The 6,740-nt window shown below is 38.7% G+C and overlaps 1 protein-coding gene across 1 annotated transcript in view; it reads left to right on the forward strand.

Moving 5' to 3' along the window:
* ESF1 (ESF1 nucleolar pre-rRNA processing protein homolog) overlaps positions 1-6,740 on the forward strand; it is a 70,187-nt gene that overhangs the window by 51,334 nt on the left and 12,113 nt on the right. The window contains exons 12-13 of the mRNA XM_023512254.1: positions 2,762-2,838; positions 4,945-5,091. Of these exons, the coding sequence (XP_023368022.1) occupies positions 2,762-2,838; positions 4,945-5,091 (224 nt within the window). The remainder of the gene's footprint in view (positions 1-2,761; positions 2,839-4,944; positions 5,092-6,740) is intronic.

Genomic DNA, 6,740 nt, shown 5'->3' on the forward strand with positions numbered 1-6,740 from the left:
CTAGGATTTGAACCCAAGTATTCCAGCTCCAAAACCATCATCTTGCACTATAGAGCACAAGTTTGTTGTTAGGCCTTTGAAAGTAAATTTTTTTTTGCCGTTTTTTTGGCTGGGGCCGGATTGAACCTGCCACCTCCAGTATGTGGGGCCAGCTCCCTACTCCTTTAAGCCACAGGCGCAGCCCTTTTGTTTGTTTGTTTGTTTGTTTGTTTGTTTGTTTTTGAGACAGAGTCTCACACTGTTGCCTGGACTAGAGTGCTGCGGCATCAGCCTAGCTCACAGCAACCTCAAGCTCAGATGATCCTTCTGCCTCAGCCTCTGAGGTAGCTGGGACTATAAGGCACCTGCCACAACTCCTGTCTCATTTTTCTATTTTTAGTAGAGACAGGGTCTTACTCTTGCTTAGGCTGATCTCAGACTCCTGAGCTCAAGGGATCCTCTCACCTCTGCCTCCCAGAGTGCTAAGATTACAGGTGTGAGCCACCCTGCCGAGACTGAAAGTTCACTTTTGATTGCTTCTATGTTTTTAGCAAAATAGGAAGTAAAATCTTCAATTAAGATCAGGGTGAAGAAATGTGAGTTTGGGGAGAGGGGAGAAAAGGGGCAGCTTCCTGCTTTTCTGATTTCATCTTCCATCCTCTTCACCTTTTCTCCACTGAGCCTCACAGGCCTTTCTTGCTGCATCTTGATCATTCCTTTCTTCTGTAACACTCTTCCGGTGTTCTCATATCTCCCCTCCTCTCTTTACGCAGGTCATTGTTTATGTTACTTTCTTAGAGGGGCCTTCTGTAAATACCCTAGCCAAACTCCTCCCCATTTAATCTCCAATCCTTTTGTCCTGCTTTAACTATATCATCCCCAGTTAGAATACACTTGGTAAGAGAAAAGGCTTGCTCACAGCTTTTATCACCAGCACCTAGAGCTGTGTTTCCAGCATAATAAGCTCTCCATTGATATTTATGAGATGCTTGAAATAATTTTCTTCTGTTTATTAACAGTTTGTTTTTGTCTGAATTTTCTGTTCTCTTTTTGTGAATGTAAATAATTTATGTGAGATAAGCTTATCTATGAAAGGTATTAGTGTCATAATAGTAACCATTTCTTGGGCAGCGCCTGTGGCTCAGTGAGTAGAGTGCTGGCCCCGTGTACTGAGGGTGGCGGGTTTGAACCCAGCCCCAGCCAGACTGCAACAACAACAAAAAAATAGCCAGGCGTTGTGGCAGGTGACTGTAGTTCCAGCTACTTGGGAGGCTGAGGCAAGAGAATCGCCTAAGCCCAAGAGCTGGAGGTTGCTGTGAGCCATGACTCCACGGCACTCTACCAAGGGCAACAAAGTAACACTCTGTCTCTAAAAACAAAAAAAAAGAAAATAGTAACCATTTCTTATTTTAATGTGAAAATTTATAAACATTCAGAAAAATTAAAAGAATAATACAGTGAACATTATCTTTGTTCAGTAAAAACATAAATCTGCTAAGATGACAGATTGCTAATACCCAGCCTTCTTTTGGTGTTCTTATGTCGAGAAAATATTTCTTTTGTTTAAAATCAGGAAGTTAATTCCTTTGTATTTGTTATAGTTTTTTTTAATTAATGTTTAAATCTGTCTGCATTTTATGTTCCCATACATTGTGAGGTAAGGCTATAACTCAATTCTTTTTTCCCAGAATAAAACAAATTGTCCAACATCAGTTATTAACTAATTCCTTCTCTTTCTATTGATGTGCATATGATGCTATATTTTGTTTTATACTAAGCCATAACTGTTTCATTATTCTCACTATATAGTACCATAATTTTTGGTTATTTTCCTTTTCATTACAATTTTTTGTTTATTTTTGAGACATAATCTCATTCTGTTGCCCTGAGTAGAGTGCCATGATGTCATCATAGTTCACAGCAACCTCAAACTCTTGGGCTCAAGCAATCCTCTTGCCTCAGCCTCCCAAGTAGCTGGTAGTACAAGCATGTGCCACCATGCCCAGCTAATTTTTCTATTTTTTGTAGAGACAGGGTCTTGCTCTTGCTAAGGCTAGTCTTAAACTTCTAAGCTCAAGCAGTCCACCTGTCTTGGCCTCCCAGAGTGCTAGGATTATAAGGTTTGATCCGCCGAGCCTAGCCAAGTACATATTAATACACCGTATGTATCACTAGTATGTCAAATCTACCTACTACATCTTTATAAAGGCTTCAATAAATGGAATTTTATTTAGAATTTTATTAAATGTGCATACGTGGGTCATTATGAAAGTTTTGAGATACAAAAAATAAAGAAATGTAAAATTTGCATGCATGGAACACTTCCCAGCAACACCAGTAAGCCAAGCAAGCTGAAACCTGTGAAACTTGCACAGGTGAATCAAAAAGGATGCCTTCGCCTCTGTTTCTCAGAAATGAAATAATGGACCATATCAGGCTATCTAAAAACTTTCATAGTGACCTTATATATTACTTTTATCATGAATAGATGTTAAATTTTATCAGCTACTTTTCTGCATCTGTTGAAATCTGTGGTTTTTCTTTTTTAGTTGATAATGTAAATTATATATGACTTTTGGTAGACATTCTGCCTTCAGCAGCCACTCCATCCCGAAGCATTGTTATTTAGTCTGTTCATATACCCATAGTCTTCTTTCAGTGGTATGTTTTTTCTTCCTTTAGTTTTGACAGATTTATTGTTAAGATTATTTCTAGATATCTTGCATTTTGTTGCTGATAGTCTTGTGATTATTAACCTTCTTATATTGGTTTGTTGTGCTAGGTATAAAGAAAAAATCAATAAAATCTGCAAAAGATGGCATGTCTCCAGAAGAAGAAACTGAAATGGAAAAACAAAAGGTGAAACATGATCATTGTTACCTGCTTAGTGGATAATTGGGATGTATAGTTTAAATGAAGTTGCCCACATTTATTTCTAATTTTAAAAAGAGAAACTTATTTTAGCAGTGGAATTTATCAATAAATTACAAGAGACATAATTAAATATTTTAGTAGCATGATGTTTAAATATTATTTACCAGCTAACACAAAATTAAAATTTACTTCAGACCCAAGATTATTTCCATTATGGATAAGAGGAAAATTAAAAGCACTTTACTATAAGTGACAAGAAAATGCTATTAAAATTTCAAAATAATATTGCCTTAAGTTTTATGTTCAGTCTGAATCTGCGCTGTAATACAAACTTTGTTGTTATGGCTTGTCAGGTTTTATTATTACAAATAACATAAATCTATGTACAGAATTAGAATCTTTCTTTGAAATGCAATAAACCTATTGGTTAGTCACCCTGTAGGTTCAGGGTCATGTGTATTATTGCCAATGCAGGAATTAGAGGCAACAGTGCCCTTGTGGCTGATGTTCACATCACTGTCCAGGAGTGAGCCTCACTGGCCACCTAAACTCTGCATCTTAATGCATTTTCTATTCTCCATTCATTACATGTCCATTAATGTTTCTGAAGTTATTTAAAGAGCAAGAAAAAAAATCTTTGTGGAAATGACTTTAAAAAGAAAGCCAAATGCAAGTGCCAATAATGAAAGTAAAAAGAAATTAAGACAGTCTACAGTGGCAATATAGCCATACGCAGTGGCTCACGCCTGTACTCCTAGCACTCTGGGTGGCCAAGGCAGGCGTATTACTTCAGCTCACAAGTTTGAGACCAGCCTGAGCAAGAGCGCAATCCCATGTGTTAAAAAATATATAGCCAGGCATTGTGGCAGGAACCTGTAGTCCTAGCTACTCTGGAGGCTGAGTAAAGAGGATTGCTTGAGCCCACGAGTTTGAGGTTGCTGTGAGCTATGATGCCACTGCTCTCTACCAAGGATGACAAAGTGAGCCTCTGTCTCAAAAAATAAATAAATAAAGTAGTAATATAGGAAGATTCACAAAGGTCTGAGAGTATATTTTGTCTTTTCACTTGTATCCATGGTTGTTTCCTTAATTTGTAATGATTCCCATTTAATCCCATTGTCTATAGAAAATATCTATTTAATGGAAACAACATTGTACTAGATTTTAGAAGCAAATATTTAACGGCACATGCTTGTAATCCTAGCACTCTGGGAGGCCAAGGAGGGTGGATTGTTTGAGCTCAGGAGTTTGAGACTAGCCTGAGCAAGAGTGAGACCCTGTCTCTACTAAAAATAGAAAAAATGAGCTGGGTGTTGTGGCATTACCTATAAACCCAGCTGCTTAGGAGGCTGAGGCAGGAGGCTCACTTGAGCCCAGGAGTTTGAGACTGCTGTGAGCTGTGATGACACTACAGCACTCTTTCCAGGACAACAGAGTAAGACTCTATCTCAAAAAAAAAAATCTCGGGGAGGACGCCTGTGGCTCAGTGAGTAGGGCGCCAGCCCCATATACTGGAGGTGGCGGGTTCAAACACAGCCCTGGCCAAAAACTGCAAAAAAAAAACAAAAATCCTGCCCTCACAGAAATGTGTCAATATTGAAAAAAGTAAAGAAAAAAGAAAGAAAATCACCTTGTTAAAAATACACATTTCTAAGCACTAGAAAATTTTGCTTAAAAAAAAAAAAGTACATGTTCAGAACACAAAGTAAGTGTTTTCTAGTTTTTTATGTCATTGCTTAAAAAGAGCAAAATAAGAATGAAAAATTTTTATGTGAAGAGACTTGAGGACTCTTCTTTCTGTAGCCTAGTAATAGTTATACTAAGTAAGATACAGTCTGGATTTTAAATGTAAGCTTTTACCTTTCGCCTCTCAGTAATGTATCTCCCACAGAGTCTACCTTATTGCTATACAGAGATCTCTTGGTTTCTTTGTGTTTTGGTAATCTATATACAGTTTACACATGACGTGTTATCTCCGGGAGCTTTAGTGATTAGAGTTCTCCTTTCTACAAGGGCTGTCTGTACACCATCTCCTCTTTGGGAGGAAACAAAAAACACTGTTGTCCATTCAAACTTCTTTTCTCTCCACAGGCTGAAATGGCTTTGCTTGTGATGGATGAAGAAGAGGATAGCAAGAAACACTTCAATTATGACAAGATTGTTGAGCACCAGAATCTGAGCAAAAAGAAGAAAAAACAGCTCATGAAAAAGAAGGAATTATTAGAAGATGACTTTGAGGTAACCAGGGATATACATCATTAGCCTTTTAAAAAGCTAGAGTTGAATCTAAAGTGAACTGTGCAGATAGAAATTGAGCATAGTCAAAGTTATTCTTGAAATGTCTCAGGAAGGCCCCATGGTAGAGCCAAAGTTGCCCATCTTTTATATCAGTTTCCCATATGCTTCTGTTCTGCTGAAGTCTTCATTGAGCTGGTTTCCTTACAAAAAACAAAGGATGATTTGTAATCAAATCTTCCATTATAAGATCTATCTTTACAAATTAATAATCCTACATAGAAATACCTTTCATGAGGATTTTTGGGGTTCCTGTCTATTTTTGTTGTTTTTGTTTTGTTTTGTTTTTTATTGTTGGGGATTCATTGAGGGTACAAGAACCCAGATTACACTGATGGCATTTGTTAGGTAAAGTCCCTCTTACAATTGTGTCTTACCCCCAAAAGGTGTGTCACACACTAAGACCCTACCACCTCCCTCCTTCCCTCTCTGCTCTTTCCTTCTCCCACCTGCCTCCCTCCTTCCCTCTCTCTCCTCATCTTTTCCCCTACCTCTCTCCCTCCTCTCTCTGCTCTACCCTTCCCCCACCCCTTACCGTATTCTAGGTCATTAATTGTCCTCATATAGAAACTGAATACATAGGATTCATGCTTCTCCATTCTTACAGTGCTTTACTAAGAATAATGTGCTACGCTTCTATCCAGGTTAATACAAAGGATGTAAAGTGTCCATTTTTTTTAATGGCTGAATATTCCATGGTATACATATACTACAGCTTGTTAATCCATTCCTGGGTCGGTGGGCATTTAGGCTGTTTTTACATTTTGGCGATTGTAAATTGAGCTGAATAAACAGTCTAGTGCAAGTGTCCTTGTGGTAAAAGGATTTTTTCCTTCAGGGTAGATGCCCAGTAATGGGATTGCAGGATCAATGTGGGAGGTCTAGCTTAGAGTTCTTTGAGGGTTCTCTATACTTCCTTCCAAAAAAGTTGTATTAGTTTGCAATCCCATTAGCAGTGTTAAAGTGTTCCTTTCTCTCCACATCCATGCTAGCATCTGTAGTTTTGAGATTTTGTGATGTAGGCCATTCTTGCTGGGGGTAGATGATATCTCAGGTGATTTTCATTTGCATTTTTCTAATAATTAGGGACAATGAGCATTTTTTCAATGTTTGTTAGCCATTCATCTGTCTTCCTTAGAGAATGTTCTATTCTATGGGATTGTTGGCTTTTTTCATGTGTATTAATTTGAGTTCTCTGTAGATCCTAGTTATCAAGCTTCTGTCTGATTCAAAATATGCAGATATCCTTTCCCATTGTATAGTAGGTTGTTGGTTTGCTTTGGTTGTTGTCTCCTTAGCTGCACAGAAGCTTTTCAGTTTAATTAAGTACCATTTGTTGCCTCGGCACCTGTGGCTCAAGTGGCTAAGGCGCCAGCCACATACACCTAAGGGGGCAGGTTCAAATCTAGCCCGGGCCCACCAAACAACAATGACGGCTGCAACCAAAAAATAGCTGGCCATTGTGGCATGCACCTAAGGTCCCAGCTACTTGGGAGGCTGAGGCAGGAGGCTCACTTGAGCCCAGGAGTTGGAGGTTGCTGTGAGCTATGATGCCACAGCACTCTACCCAGTGGGACAGCTTGAGGCTCTGT

This window comes from Otolemur garnettii, unplaced genomic scaffold (genome assembly GCF_000181295.1).
Source record: "Otolemur garnettii isolate 467f Iridium unplaced genomic scaffold, OtoGar3 scaffold00025, whole genome shotgun sequence".
NCBI classification, from domain to species: Eukaryota; Metazoa; Chordata; class Mammalia; order Primates; family Galagidae; genus Otolemur; species Otolemur garnettii.